Raw genomic sequence first — 15,717 nt, forward strand, 5'->3', positions numbered from 1 at the left:
AACGACTCCCATATGATTCCTTCAGTGATTCATTTGTTCCCAAATCCCTCCTTGCATTATGCTAATCTGCGTTGATTAGTCAGATGACCCAGTCTGTTGTGATTGGTCGACTGCGTTCAACAATTTTGAAGTAGTCAGAGTGCAGAGTGCATGTGTGAGCATACCTGCCAACACTCCTGTTCTTCAGACGCATCACCCGCCACCCTCCCGTTTTGTTATTTCTCCTAAAAAACTCTCGTAATTTCATCCATCCCGCGCCCATTATTAAATAACAGTAATTATTATTATTTAATTCATCCATTGATTTTCTTGTCGGCTTAGTCCCTTTATTAATCCGGGGTCGCCACAGCGGAATGAACCGCCAACTTATCCAGCAAGTTTTTACACAGCGGATGCCCTTCCAGCTGCAACCCATCTCTGGGAAACATACACACACACACACACACACTCATACACTACAGACAATTTAGCCTACCCAATTCACCTGTACCGCATGTCTTTGGACTCTGGGGGAAACCGGAGCACCCGGAGAAAACCCACGTGAATGCAGGAAGAACATGCAAACTCCACACAGAAACGCCAACTGAGCCGAGGCTCGAACCAGCGACCAAGCGACCTTCTAACTTTATTTATTATGAAACAAAATGCAACAATGCATGGAGGTAATTATACACTTAAACTAATTATTTAGTGTGCATAGGGGATTGGAGAGGGCAGGTCAGGCTTTCCAGCAAGTGTGTCCACCACAACAGATGCAAGTGCTGAAGATGAACAAGCAATGACTTTTTGGTTGATCTTTCCTTTTCATTGGTTTCCCAGTTGTAAGTTGATTGGTTTATTTCATCAGCGTTTCTTCCTCTCTGTATTTCTCTGTCTAGTGAGATCAATCGTCTGGATCTGGGACTCACAGTGGAGGTGTGGAATAAAGGTCTGATCTGGGACACCATGGTCGGATATGTCTGGATGCCGCTGCAGAGTATTCGGCAGTCGAATGAGGTCAGCACTGCATGATTTCACTCATATCATAATAACAGTATTGCAGCTTAATTATCATTTCAGCATCTGCAATGGTCACATTACAGAATCTGCACTGTTGAGTCTGCACTGTAAAAAAAAATCTGTAAATTAGCAGTTTTTCATATTAGGTCAGTCATGTTTTTATTTTTTGCCTGTATTTTCAGTCTATTTGCTGTTGTTAATTGCATTATAGGATGTTGATCTCTGCTCTGTCCACTTCTGATATTGAAAATTCAACTCTACATTCTAACAAAGTGACTTTTATTGACATTTTAGTGGTTATAAATAATATAAGGAATAATATGTAGAGAAATAAGTCTGTACAATAACAGAAGATGTGCTGCAGTTTAGTACAAGGTTTCTGTAGCGTAATATACAACACCAACCCAGACAATACAGCACTGCACACTATTACACCTGTTCAAAAAAGTCACTTTTTCACACTTTTCAAGATGAAAAGTTTTTGAAAGAAACATCAAGATCCCATAATAAAACTCAGATGCAGAAATAAATAAAAAATAAATAAAAACTTGAACCACAAAACACAGAAAACTGCTCATTTACAGATATATTTTACAGTGATTGATGCAGACTAAACAAAAACAAATAATTAAAAATTGTTATTATTGTTACTACAAGATTGTATTTTCTGTTTATTTTCACTTCATTATCATTTTTCTATTATTTTAATTTTGATTTATTGATTGATTTATATATATATATATATATATATATATATATATATATATATATATATATATATATATATATATATATATATATATATATATATATATAATTTTTTCATTTATTTATTGTTATTGAAAATTTCACTTGAACAAATATATTAAACATGAATCAAAAATCTTAGTAAAATTAAAGTAATAAATACCAAGGTAAAATAAAATAATGTAGTGCATATTTTATTTAATTATATATATATATATTTTATTATTTTACAGTAAAATAAAACGTTAAATAATTGATATATTAATTTAAATATTATAAGGTTATTAAATATTGATGTTATTTATTGAGCTGTTTTGTTCATTTGGCGACATTTTGTCACTTTTATTAACAATTTAGTAGATAATGTGCTTAGGAATAATATATAAAGAAATAAGTCTGTACAATAACAGAAGATGTGCTGCAGTTTAGTACAAGGTTTCTGTAGCGTAATATACAACACCAACCCAGACAATACAGCACTGCACACTATTGCACATGTTCAGAAAAGTCACTTTTTCCAGGCTTTTCAAGATGAAAAGTTTTTGAAAGAAACATCAAGATCCCATAATAAAACTCAGATGCAGAAATAAATAAAAAATAAATAAAAACTTGAACCACAAAACACAGAAAACTGCTCATTTACAGATATATTTTACAGTGATTGATGCAGACTAAACAAAAACAAATAATTAAAAATTGTTATTATTGTTTACTAGAAGATTAAATTTTCTGTTTATTTTCACTTTATTATCATTTTTCTATTATTTTAATTTTGATTGATTTATTGATTTATATATATATATATATATATATATATATATATATATATATATATATATATATATATATATATGTATATATATTATTTTTCATTTATTTATTGTTATTGAATATTTCACTTGAACAAATATATTAAACATGAATCAAAAATCGTAGTAAAATTTAAGTAATAAATACCAAGGTAAAATAAAATAATGTAGTGCATATTTTATTTAATTATATATATATATATTTTATTATTTTACAGTAAAATAAAACGTTAAATAATTGATATATTAATTTAAATATTATAAGGTTATTAAATATTGATGTTATTTATTGAGCTGTTTTGTTCATTTGGCGACATTTTGTCACTTTTATTAACAATTTAGTAGATAATGTGCTTAGGAATAATATATAAAGAAATAAGTCTGTACAATAACAGAAGATGTGCTGCAGTTTAGTACAAGGTTTCTGTAGCGTAATATACAACACCAACCCAGACAATACAGCACTGCACACTATTGCACATGTTCAGAAAAGTCATTTTTTCCAGGCTTTTCAAGATGAAAAGTTGTTAAAAGAAACATCAAGATCCCATAATGAAACTCAGATGCAGAAATAAATAAAAAATAAATAAAAACTTGAACCACAAAACACAGAAAACTGCTCATTTACAGATATATTTTACAGTGATTGATGCAGACTAAACAAAAACAAATAATTAAAAATTGTTATTATTGTTACTACAAGATTATACTTTCTGTTTATTTTCACTTCATTATCATTTTTCTATTATTTAAATTTTAATTAATTAATTAATTAATTAATTAATTAATTAATTAATTAATTAATATATTTATTTATGTATTTATTTATATATTTAAAATATTTTTTTCATTTATTTATTGTTATTGAATATTTCACTTGAACAAATATATTAAACATGAATCAAAAATCGTAGTAAAATTTAAGTAATAAATACCAAGGTAAAATAAAATAATGTAGTGCATATTTTATTTAATTATATAAATATTTTTTATAATTTTATAGTAAAATAAAACGTTAAATAATTGATATATTAATATAAATATTATAAGGTTATTAAATATTAATGCTATTTTGTTTATTTGGCGACATGGTGGCTCAGTGGCTCACTGACGCCTTACAGCAGGAGGGTCACTTTTCACAGTTGACATTTCTGTGTGGAGTTTGCATGTTTCCTCCGGTTTCCTCTACAGTCCATACACATGTGCTATAGGGGAATTGGGTAATTGGTACTATTTGTGGTTGTGAATTGCATTATGGGATGTTGATCTCTCCTCTGTCCACTTGTGATGTTGAAACTCTACAGTTTAACAAAGTGACTTTTATTGACATTTTAGTAGATAATATGCATAAGAAGTAATATATAAAGAAATAAGTCTGCACAATAACAGATGTGCTGCAGTTTATTACAAGGTGTTTATAGCATAATGTACAACACCAACCCAGAAGTTACAGCACTGCAGACTATTACACATGTTTATAAACAACCCGGACTCATTGTGGAAACGTAGTCCCGCGGACGTTTCTGGAGACCGTGGAATACGTCCCGGCGGGTACGTACGGCTGCAGTTTTTGTTTTCGCGAATCCGCGAGAGGCGCTGTTGTGCGCTTTTTCTCACCTTTGATGCCTCTCGCTGGTGCGGTTCTTGCTCGCGCTGTTCTCGCGTGAACCCACCGGAGGCCGCTGTCCGACTGACCGGATGATTGACTGCGCGAGCGGCCAATCGGCCGACCCACCCTCCTCCTTCCCTGAACCCAACCAATTTTACCGATCGACCCGCCCGCCCGCCCGCTCGCTTCCCTAAACCCGAGCAACAGTTTACAAAAAGCCGTCCAAAAAAATAAAAGCCCCGATTTTTTTTTTTTTCTACCGCGTTTTCAGATTTCACCGCGTTCTCACCCTGTCACGAAACTCTTTCACTTAATTTTTTGGATTCTGTTTTTGTCTTACCTGATGGAACCGCTCTTCCCCGGACTTGAAACCGATCGCCGTGGTCGACTCCTCTCTGCATCTCGAGCCTGCCGACGTACACGATGAGCTGAGTGGACAAACGGGTTGCAGCAGGGAAGCCCTCCACAAGGAGGTAAGGCAAGCGCGAAAGGGAACAGCGTCACACCGCCCCGCAGCGTTCGCTTAAAAAAATAAACACGGCCGTACGTACCCCCAGGACGTATTCCGCTGTCTCCAGAAACGTCCGCGGGACTACGTTTTCAGAATGAGCTTGGGTTGAATTTTACCGATCGACCCGCCCGCCCGCCCGCTCACTTCCCTAAACCCGAGCAACAGTTTACAAAAAGCCGTCCAAAAAAATAAAAGCCCGAATTTTTTATTCTACCGCGTTTTCGGATTTCACCGCGTTCTCACCCTGTCACGAAACTCGTTCACTTAATTTTTGGGACGCAGTTTTTGTCTTACATGATGGAACCGCTCTTCCCCGGACTCGAAACCGATCGCCGTGGTCGACTCCTCTCTGCATGTCGAGCCTGCCGACGTACACGATGAGCTGAGTGGACAAACGGGTTGCAGCGGGGAAGCCCTCCACAAGGAGGTAAGGCAAGCGTGAAAGGGAACAGCGTCACACCGCCCCGCAGCGTTCGCTTGACAAAAATAAACACGGCCGTACGTACCCCCCGGGACGTATTCCGCTGTCTCCAGAAACGTCCTCGGGACTACGTTTTCAGAATGAACTTGGGTTGCTTATAAAAGTCACTTTTTCACACTTTTAAAGGTTAAAAGTTGTTGGAGGAAAGATTAAGATCCGATAATGCGACTCAAACGCAGAAATAACCTGGGAAAAGTAAAAACTTGAATCACAGAATACAGAAAGCTGCTCATTTATGGATATTTTTGGAGTGTATGCTCTACTCTTTCTGTCCCGTTACGTAAGCCAGTGCCTGCTTTATTTAAAGACTGCACTTTTTCCCAGCCTCCTTCCATTTGCTGCTGTTATGTGCTGCTTCCTAAACGAGTTTTTCTTTATGCTTTCATAACGCGATATGAATAATGTATCATCAGCTGTCAATAATGAATGAGTGTTTTCTTCTTCAGTCTCTGGTGCTTTATGAGTCCGCCATTGTGTTTTCTAAGAACAGTTTTTAGATGTTTCTGATGAGGGAATACAGCGAGCGGTGTTTGGTGTAGTGCGTTATTAATTAAATTACTTACTACTGAAAAACTGTATGACACAGTGGTGCAGTGGTTAGCACTGTGGCCTCACAGCAAGATGGTCACTGGTTCGAGTCCCGGCTGAGCCAGTTGGCATTTCTTTGTGGAGTTTGCATGTTCTTCCTGTGTTTGCGTGGGTTTCCTCCGGGTGCTCCGGTTTCCTCCTCAGTCCAAAGACATGCGCTATAGGTAAATTAGGTACGCTAAATTGTCCGTAGTGTATGTGTGTGAATGAGTGTGTATGGATGTTTCCCAGAGATGGGTTGCAGCTGGAAGGGCATCCGCTGCGTAAAACGTGTGCTGGATAAGTTGGTGGTTTATTCCGCTGTGTCGACCCTGGATTAATAATGGGACTAAACCGACAAGAAAATGAATGAATGAATGAAATATAATAATAATTAACACTATAATAATTAACTAATTAAATTAAGTAACTAATTAACTTTATTCAGTAATTGGAACAACTATATTTACAGGAACTGATTACATTCAACACTGCTATTAATTAGAGTACATGTTGAAAACAAAGAAGCAAAACAATACTCTAATTACCATGAATCTGAATCGCTCTAAGCGGCTAAAAACACAAATACATTTTAATTAACTGCATTTTGTTTTTGTTTAATCATTTTAATAAACATTTCTGTTCACAGAGGCTCTTTTACAACCATTTTTTCTCATAGCTGTGCCAAAAACTATTATGAACATTATCAAATTATATTTGTTTGTTTTTTATCTTGGCATCAGTATCTAGCAGTGTTTCTCAGTGTTTTGCTAGGATTGTTGTAGGCACTTTAACAGGCGGCTCGTTTCACTTTTATTGACATTCGTAAATGTGCTCGGCTGAGAAATGAACGAGAAAGACATTTATGTGTTGCTTTAGTAAGAGATTTATGCGCAGTAAACGCTGACCTCAGAGCACAGCCAATCACACGAGCCGTCTGGATGATGTCACAGGAATCAGATGAGTCATCAGTCCTGCGGCATTCTGGGAAATGAAGTCACAGAGGTTAACAGACGTGTGCGTGTATGGAGGAAGAGTTAATGGACTGTAAAGGGGAAGGTCAACCTTTTCAATTAAAGGAAAATATTGCTTTATTGGCAAAGAGATCGGCTGATGCACTTTTTTTAATGCTTATGAATTCCCATTATTTATTGCTGCTGACCTGAAATATATTTTATAGTCTGATTTGAATGAACAGAATTAGTTTTTGACTTAAACAACTGTTTATTAAACTAATCTACACTCACCGGCCACTTTATTAGGTACAACTGCTCGTTATCAAAAATTTCTAATCAGCCAATCACATGGCAGCTGCTCAATGCATTTAAGCATTTAGACATGGTCAAGATGATCTGCTGCAGTTCAAAGCGAGCATCAGAATGGGGAAGAAAGAGGACTTAAGTGACTTTGACCGTGGCATAATTGTTGGTGAAAGACGGGCTGCTCTGAGTATTTCAGAAACTGCTGATCTACTGGGATTTTCACGCATTATCATCTCTAGGGTTTACAGAGAATGCTCCGACAAAGAGCAAATATCCAGTGAGCGGCAGTGAGCTGGAATCGTTGGCGGTTCATTCCACTGTGTAGACGCCTAATTAATAAAGGGACTAAGCCGAAATGAAAATGAATAAATGAATAATGGGAAGAGAATTCAAAGTAGAGATCTGCACGGGACTAAATTTTGAATCCCGCTCACGCCAGGTTTTAGCCCGAACCCGACCGCTCCCGCTTATATTTAGCATTTGTTGTCCCGTTGCCCGCCCCATTTTCTACCCGTCGCGCCCGTTCCCGCTAACGGACGGGGGGGAGAACAAAACTGAAAACCACCCAGCTACACAGAGTACAGACAGCCTATAACAAGCTGTCTGTATAAACACACAAACACAAGCACAAGCAAGTGACACACACACATACACACAGACAGCGTCTCGCTCTCTCTTTCATTTATACACACACACACACACACCTCTAATTCACAGTAACACTATATATACTTAACAATATTCGTTCATTAATTTTCCTTCGGTTTAGTCCCTTAATTTATCAAGGGTTTCCACAGTGGAATGAACTGCCATGTCAGGAATGTCTGTATAAAGGACCCAAAAGCAGAAGAGTTCAATTCAATAGAGTTTTTAATTAAATAAGCATAAAGATAATGGCTGTTTCTCAATATGCGTTCTTCAGCGGTCTTGCGTCCTCGTGTTCTCGTGTAACGTCATCATCAGCTGCCTAAGTTCAGTTCCAATACTCAAGACCACAAGTACGGAGGACGCGTGAAACTTCCCGGATGTGTTCTTGATATTGAGGACGCAATGATGCAGACTTGAGCACCGAACTCACTCTGGAAGTCCCAGAAGTCATTGCAACTGGAGGTGGGAAGCGCTGCATTTTATTTAGATTTATTATTAAAGTTCAGAGATATCACTTATTTACCTCAGGAGTTTCCCTAAATAAAACATTGAAAGTAAACATTACCATTGACATCTTAATAAAGAAATAAACACATTAAGGGTGTTTGTTTGCTGAAATTCGTATTAAAATCGGTTTTATTTATATTGTGCAGAGTATAATCATAATGTTTTTATGCAAAGTGTATATTTTGAAAGGGGGAAAAACTATAAATCAATGTATGAATGCTGTAATGTTTAAATAATTTACCATTTAAAACGCGTGAAGGTCATGTGACCATCAGGATGAATGCAGCATCTCATTTCTCACAGGACGCGTTCTCTGCCCTCGCGGTCTCCTGAGTTCGTTCTTCCCAGGACACCTGGCAAGACCGCTCTCCACAAGAACACAAGTCCGTTCTCTGCAATCTTGGAAATGGGAAACAGCCACTGACTCAGCAACTTGCTGAGATTCCAGAGCAGATCTTGGACTTTAGTAAAAAATACACAGTAGACTGGACCACAGGCAACGTGTAACAATACTGGAAAAATTCCAACAGAAATTAGCAGCACAACATGATTAAGAACATCAGGAGTGGGCTAAATTTCAGTCACAAATAAAGCTAGTCTTTGGTCCAGGCCTGGTGATGCAGGGAAAGGGCAATGGCAAGGATCAAATCTCCAGAAGGGCAGACCAAATCCAGAATGGCTCCAGAGAACTGGACAGAGCATACAGAGATAACAAACAACAGACCGACAAGAAGGCTGTAAGAAACCCAACACTCTGGCAAGAGGAGAAGCGAAGCACCCTCAGATATAGGACCAGCAATCAGCAGAAATGAAGGTGGCAGTAAACAAGTGAGGCTACTAATGCCGACTTCAGACTGTATGATTTCACAGATGTGTTCACACTGCTTGACTATCTGGGCTAGCGTTTCGTCGCTGCTTTGTTTACACTGCAAGATGGATCGGCGACAGGGACTTTCACATTGCATGACTTTACTATAGGAAGAATCGCCGACAACTTTGTCCAAACTACGTCTCTCAACCAAAAACACGTCGTATATCTTTTATTATTAACTGCATAATGAGAAAGAAGCCTTTAATGGGGTTGAACATGTACATGTTTGCTCACCTGGGTTTAAAGGGAATTAGCCATTTCTCCTTAACGCTGAGTCCTGTCAAACCTCCACTAGTTTTTCCTCCATTTCATGGATCCAAATAAACCGAAAATGAGCGCTTTTAACTTCTCCCCCAGCCTCCCGCTGGCCTGCAGCAGGTATACACACACACACACAAACACGCAAGTGAATGCCGCTCTCTCATTGGCTGTAGGCGATCGTCGATGTCATTGTCAGTCAAAACTCAATTCACACGGCATGATTTGAATCGCCGACAGCTCCAGATATTCAGCACGCCAAATATCTCACAGGCATCGGCGACTCATCGGCGATTCTCTCAGATTGCGTCTTTGATAGTTCATACTGTGTGATTGTCACTCACGTGCACGAGCAGCGATTTGCCTGTGATTTCAGGCATTAGTCTGCGATTTCTCAAAACTTGTCGGCGAGCCAAAATCGGGGCTAAAATCACGCAGTCTGAACTAGACATAACTGGCAAAGACGATCAACTGTGTGAAGTTACACAGCAATCTGGAGACAAATTAGAAAGTTTCAGTAAGAAAAGATAAAAAACGCTGTCAGAAAAGAGAGAAAGCAAAGTTCAAACCAGGGTTCTGACACGCCAATTATTCCTGTATTTGTTTTATGCAGTGGATGCCTTTCCAGCTTTAACACATCACTGGGAAACACCCATATACACTCATTCTTACACACACTCACACACTAGGGCTAATTTAGTTCATTAATTCCCCTATATGTGTTTGGACTGTGGAGGAAACTGGAGCACCCGGGGGAAACCTACACCAACTCGGGGAGAACATGCAAACTCCGCATAGAAATGCAACTGACCCAGCCAAGACTTGAACCAGCGACCTTCTTGCTGTGAGGTCACAGTGCTAACCACTGAGCCACCATGCCACCTCACACCTATAGTGCAATTGTACTTACTTGTTGCAAAAAATGTTGTAATTTTTTTTTTTTGCACCTAACTTTGACAAAAACGTGTTTCATTGGGAGTGTGTTTGTGTTTGTGTGTGTATGTGTGTTTCAGGAAGGACCAGGAGAATGGCTGACTCTGGACTCTCAGGTCATCATGGCGGATAATGAAATCTGTGGCACCAAAGATCCAACATTCCACCGTCTGCTTCTGGACACTCGCTTTGAACTGCCGCTCGGTGAGATCTCTATATATTACAGCCATGAATACAAACCCTAGTAGCAAAGAATTCTGGCCCAGATTTGGCAAAAAGCTGGCACAGCAGGCATTCATCCGGCACTGGCATACAGCATGTGGGCTAAACATGGCCCGGGTTTGGCAGAGGTGGCACCGTTTTTAAGGCAGCACACAAGATTTGGGCCAGATGAAAAACTTAGTATTTGGCCCAGATTTAAAAATTTGATAAGTGGGCCATGTGAGTTTGGCCAGTCTTGACCCACATTTAAAATACACTAAAATCATTTTTGAGTAAAGAAAAAAAATTCTACCAATCAGGTCACTTTGAGAAAAAGCGTGCCCATAGTGTGCCTAAAGCGCATCACTCCATGGGTTTATCAATTTCATTGCAATCGTGACACACCAACCTATCTGGCCCAGTTCAGGCCCAGTTATGAGTTATTAACTTGGCTGAGACTTGGCCCAGATATGGTCTGTGTTTGGCCCTTGTCTGGAAGCCAGATTTGGTCCAGTCATGTACCGTAATTCACTGCGGCATGTGGGCCAAGCAAAACCTGATTGTGTGGGCCAGAGCTGGGCCAGAGAAATTTTGCTATGTGGGAACTGATTGGATTTTTGCTGCATGTTTATTAGCTTTAAACATCCCTTCAACTACCTGACTAAAGCCTTGTCGCCTTTACAAGTTTAATGATAAGCAAATAATAACATGACTTCTAGTTGATCATCTGAATGAACAAAGATAGGGCGCTGATCGCACACACTTACCAAATCTGTAGACAGGATAATCAGCTCATACTGGAGCGGCGTCTTTTTTTTTAAAAGAGACGAGCAGCAAATCCAGATCTCACCATTGATGAGAAATGCTCTCGAGTAAAAAATGTTCCAAACAAACGCATTTCTGCTGCGCGTCGCGATCACTGATCCACACGTGAGTCTAGCAGCGTCTCATAGAGAGAAAATCAAACAAAACCTTCACATGATGAAAGCAACACTGGCGACCCGTATCTCCAAACAATTCCTATTCTTTTCCCACAACTTTTGGGAACACGACGCGTGTGGTCTCTCTGCCGTCTGAACACTGTTTCAGGTGCAGTCTAAGAAAGCTAGCATGCATATTAATGAAGTTGCAGCGCATACATAATGGAGTGCGCTGATTGGTTTGAACCAAGCCACACTCATGAATGAATGCAACACACTCAGAGACGTAATACGGGACTCCAGGTACAGGCGTCCAGTCTGCACGCTGGAATACACGCTATTATGTCATGACCGTGACGCAGCTTCAGAAATTCGTTTCAAACCGGAAGTACGAATTTACTTGAAATAATGCAAAACCAACCAATTTACACTTTTTAGTGAGATATATGTGTCCTAATAGTGTTTTTAACAGTGTGGGACACATATACGACTGTCAACAGCTCAACACATGTGCTCTGGTGTTTCATGACCCTTTAAAATAGTGACTTGTAATGTAAAGTAAGTAAGTAAGTGTAGCCGGGTGGCAAATCAAGACACAAAACAAGCATGTAAAAGATTGCTTTAAATGGGGGTTTTTTCTGACTGCTGTTTAATAAGAAAATATTACAGCGGTTGAAGGGAGCACAGCGGAATAAGCTCCTTGAAAACACTTTTTCCCAAAAAATAACAATAATAAATAATCCTGAATAGTTATACAGAAATAAAACTCAAAATCCTACTTTTATGCAAATCTCAATAGCACAATGGTAAGAAAAATGCAAGAGCACTAAACTTCGGGTACTATAGTGCCCCAATAAATAAAAATATGTATACAAAAATCGAATACAAAAATGCTTTCTTTATCCTACACTGAAATACGGCAGTGCTATTGTACAAAAAAAAGAAATAAAAGCATGTTAGCACAACCAATTTAACCTAATATCACACAATTTGAACATTTTCAATGAAATATACATTATACACACATGTATCACCACACAAGATACCTTTTTTATAGGACAACAATAATACTCTATCAAATTCCGAGAAACAGTAAAGAAACTTAGTATATAACATGAAATAATAAACTTACATCAGAAATCCTGATTACTGTTCAACATGGAGTCCACTATATTGTACACAAGCCAAGTCATCTACAAAGATGTGCAAAATCAAGGTCCATTAAATGTCATCTTTGGGTTTTAACAATTGTATAATAAAGTTAGGAAAGTATTTACCCCAAAACAACGCTTTTCCACGACGATCACAGCTCGTCACACACAACTCACCACGATGCACTCATGGCTTCTCTGCTCAGTCACGCAGGTCCGTGCACGCGCCTGCCCGCCAACACACACACATATCGCGAGACAAGGACGGACTTTTCTTAAAGGGGCCATGGTCCATTTTCAACATAACATATAAGAACTGGATTTATCCCTCTGGCCACATAAGTAAAGTTTATTTATAAAGCACATTTACTTCAGTTTGGCACTGACCAAAGTGCTGAACAAAACCATAGCACACACTCTAAAAGAGTTAAAGATAACAATAAAAGTAATAATAGGAATAAAAGTATTACAGCAACAACCACAATAAAGATTAAAAGCCTGGGAATGCAATAGAATAAAAATGTGTCTTAAGTCTGGACTTAAAAATAGAGAGAGAAGAAGCACTTGTAATATCCGGTGGTAGCTGGTTCCACAAACGAGGAGCAGCGACTGCAAAGGCTCTATCCCCTTTCAGTTTAAGTCGTGACCGAGGAACATGAAGTAAAATTTTATTTGTGGACCTAAGAGACCGAGGAGTTGACTGTAAGTTAATAAGCTCTGATATATAAGAAGGTGCTTGCCCATTCTGTGCTTTAAAAACAATGAGTAAAATCTTGAACTGAATTCTAAAATTAACAGGAAGCCAATGAAGGGATGCTCAAACTGGTGAGATATGAGCATGTTTTTTGGTGCCTGTTAAAAGTCTAGCTGCCGCATTTTGAACCAACTGCAACCGTGCCAATGAGGATTGGGGTAGACCAACATATAAAGAATTGCAATAGTCTAGGCGGGACGTGATAAAAGCATGTATGACCTTTTCCAGATCTTGAAAGGAAAGAATGGATTTGAGTCTGGAGATGATCCACAGCTGATAATAACTATTCTTAACCACTGAGCTCATTTGTTTTTCTAGACAAAGCTACAATAGCACACGTTAATAAGGCTAGACCTAGTACCGTTCATCCATGGCAATGTTTTTCTTCCAGCATTTTGGACTATATAAAGGAAAGACCCTGTAAAAGTCTTCTTTTTTCTTTCTTTCTGTTCTTTCAGATTGAAAATTGTTGATATGTCTGTTGCTCCCCCTCCCCTGTTTGTTTGTTTGAATGTCTTTTATTTTGTTGATCTAAAGTTTTGCATCCTGGCAGAATAAAACAATTGATTTCAGTCACTGAGAGCTATTAAAGTAACAGCGCTGCTTTTTACCTTCCTCAAACCAAGTGTTTAAGCCTCAGAGGAGCCGACAGCAGTGTCTGTGTTCTGAACAAATGAGGTCTTGTTCTCAAAAGCGCTGAGTCCAGCAGAAATACACCTGAAACTCAATATAAATGACCTGCAGTCGCACAAGAAACATCATTTCTCAAAGCTGAACCATCTGCTTTGAGTCTGTGCTGCTTTACTGTTTATTCTTAAGAAAATATTTAATTTTATAAATAACAAAGAGACGCTCTGATGACACGAAGGTTAAACAAACATCCAGAAATTGCTTTATATAGCATGTTCATTGAGAAGACTGCTCTTCTTCTGTGTGTGTGTGTGTGTGTGTGTGTGTGTTTCCTCCACAGATATCCCAGAAGAAGAGGCTCGATACTGGGCCAAAAAACTGGAGCAGATCAACGCCATGCGGGACCAGGATGTGAGATTATTTTGCAGAAATCAAAACAAAAGTGGTCACATTTCATCATTCAATTTATCATATAGTGTAAAATAAGGTACTGGTAGCCCAAAAATAAAATACACAACATTTTAGAAATGTGCTTTAGTTCCTCTCAGTCAAATACTTTACATTTAAGATGAATTAAATATATCTCAGCCTGCCTGTCAGACATTTCACACATGATGAAAGATCATCATCTTCAGCTTAACCTCATGAAAACGGAAATGCTTGAAGTTTCTGCCAACCCGACTCTACACCATAACTTTTCAATCCAGATGGACGGGGCAACCATTACTGCATCCAAAACGGTGAAAAGCCTTGGAGTAATGATTGATGACCAACTAAACTTCTCTGACCACATCTCTAGAACTGCTCAATCTTGCAGATTCACACTCTATAACATCAGAAAGGTCCGACTCTTCTTATCTGAGCATTCAGCTCAACTCCTTGTTCAAGCTCTTGTTCTCTCCAGACTGGATTACTGCAACTCTCTACTAGCCGGGCTTCCAGCTAACTCTATCAAACATTTTCAGCTCTTCAGAACGCAGCAGCACGAGTGGTCTTTAATGAACACATGTCACTCCGCTGCTCATCCGTTTGCACTGGCTGCCAGTTGCTGCTCGCATCAAATTCAAAGCTCTGATGTTTGCCTACAAAGCGACTTCTGGCTTTGCTCCTTCTTATCTGCTCTCACTTCTGCAGATGTATGTGCCCTCCAGAAACTTGCGTTCTGTGAATGAACGTCGCCTCGTGGTTCCATCCCAAAGAGGGAAGAAATCACTTTCCCGAACTCTCGCATTCAATCTGCCCGGTTGGTGGAATGAACTCCCGAACTGCATCAGAACAGCAGAGTCACTTGCTGTCATCAAGAAACCACTAAAAACTCAACTATTTAGTCTCCACTTTTCTTCCTAATCTGCAATTACCTCATTTGCTATAACACTAACTACTCAAAACAAAAATATATAACTTACATAAACTTACATATAACTTACTTAAATAAAACTTACATTACTAATGTTTTGCTTCTTACACTCTTTACACACCTGAAACTTGCCTACAGCACTTATTCATTGTTGCTCTTATAGTTGTGTAAATTGCTTCCTTGTCTTCATTTGTAAGTCGCTTTGGATAAAAGTGTCTGCTAAATGACTAAATGTAAATGTAAATGTACCATAAACTATAAAACACTTCTCAGTGTCTTCGCATTTGCTCTTAAAATATGAAACAATTTTATTTTTTATTTTCACTTTTTACAATACACTGATTTATAGAAGAAACTCATTACACATAGTAAAAAAGTGGTGTGTGTAATAGTTTGTGCATGTGTTGTTCTGTTATCACTCCTCTGGTAGTTTATAATGTATAATATTAGCTTTGCCTTCAGCATTTATATGTGGTTTCTAATGAGTGTGTGTGTGTGTGTG

The 15,717-nt window shown here is 38.4% G+C and overlaps 1 protein-coding gene across 2 annotated transcripts in view; it reads left to right on the forward strand.

Moving 5' to 3' along the window:
- LOC100534673 (protein unc-13 homolog A) overlaps positions 1–15,717 on the forward strand; it is a 185,727-nt gene that overhangs the window by 41,080 nt on the left and 128,930 nt on the right. For both annotated transcript variants that reach the window (XM_087241636.1, XM_087241635.1), the window contains exons 4-6: positions 879–996; positions 10,283–10,406; positions 14,199–14,269. In XM_087241636.1, the coding sequence (XP_087097762.1) occupies positions 879–996; positions 10,283–10,406; positions 14,199–14,269 (313 nt within the window). The remainder of the gene's footprint in view (positions 1–878; positions 997–10,282; positions 10,407–14,198; positions 14,270–15,717) is intronic.

Source organism: Danio rerio, chromosome 2, assembly GCF_052040795.2.
Source record: "Danio rerio strain M-AB ecotype USA chromosome 2, GRCz13ab, whole genome shotgun sequence".
NCBI lineage: Eukaryota > Metazoa > Chordata > Actinopteri > Cypriniformes > Danionidae > Danio > Danio rerio.